A 485-nucleotide genomic window follows, 5' to 3' on the forward strand; every position below is an offset into this window, starting at 1 on the left:
AAAAAAAAAAAAAAAAAAAGAGATACCCACTTGTCATCGATGAAGAAAGATTCGTCTAAACACACTATATCTTCTTCTTCTTCTTCTTCTCTACTCATGTTTAAATGCTGGTTGGCGCACAGCTCCAGTGGCCAACTCGTAAGGAAGCTTTTTAACTTCACTTTGTTCCTTGTGGGCCTTTGGGCCTTCTACTTTCACTTTTCAATTTGATAGGCTTGGGCTTCAAAGTTTAACAATTTATTTGGAAAAATGACATTGTAAAGTCACGCTCAAAATAATAGTCGAAATATATATTTTTTCGTATATATATACAATCTGTATGTTATATATAAAAATTATACAAATTTTATACATTTTTTCGGCTACCGAATGTAAATAGTTTCTGGTGCGGGCTAAAAATGATAATACCCCTTAACAATTTGTTTGAAGAAATGACATTCTATAGACACGCTCAAAATAATACCCCAATATATATCGGAAGAGCA

At 32.4% G+C, this 485-nt stretch overlaps 1 protein-coding gene across 1 annotated transcript in view; it reads right to left on the bottom strand.

The window, feature by feature from the left end:
• Positions 1–140, bottom strand: part of LOC109244590 (protein N-lysine methyltransferase METTL21A) — a 3,700-nt gene extending 3,560 nt beyond the window's left edge. Inside the window, exon 1 of the mRNA XM_019411705.1 lies at positions 31–140. Within this exon, the coding sequence (XP_019267250.1) occupies positions 31–98 (68 nt within the window). The 5' untranslated portion in view covers positions 99–140. The remainder of the gene's footprint in view (positions 1–30) is intronic.
• Positions 141–485: the final 345 nt, after the last annotated feature.

The sequence above is a fragment of the Nicotiana attenuata genome, unplaced genomic scaffold (assembly GCF_001879085.1).
Source record: "Nicotiana attenuata strain UT unplaced genomic scaffold, NIATTr2, whole genome shotgun sequence".
NCBI classification, from domain to species: domain Eukaryota; kingdom Viridiplantae; phylum Streptophyta; class Magnoliopsida; order Solanales; family Solanaceae; genus Nicotiana; species Nicotiana attenuata.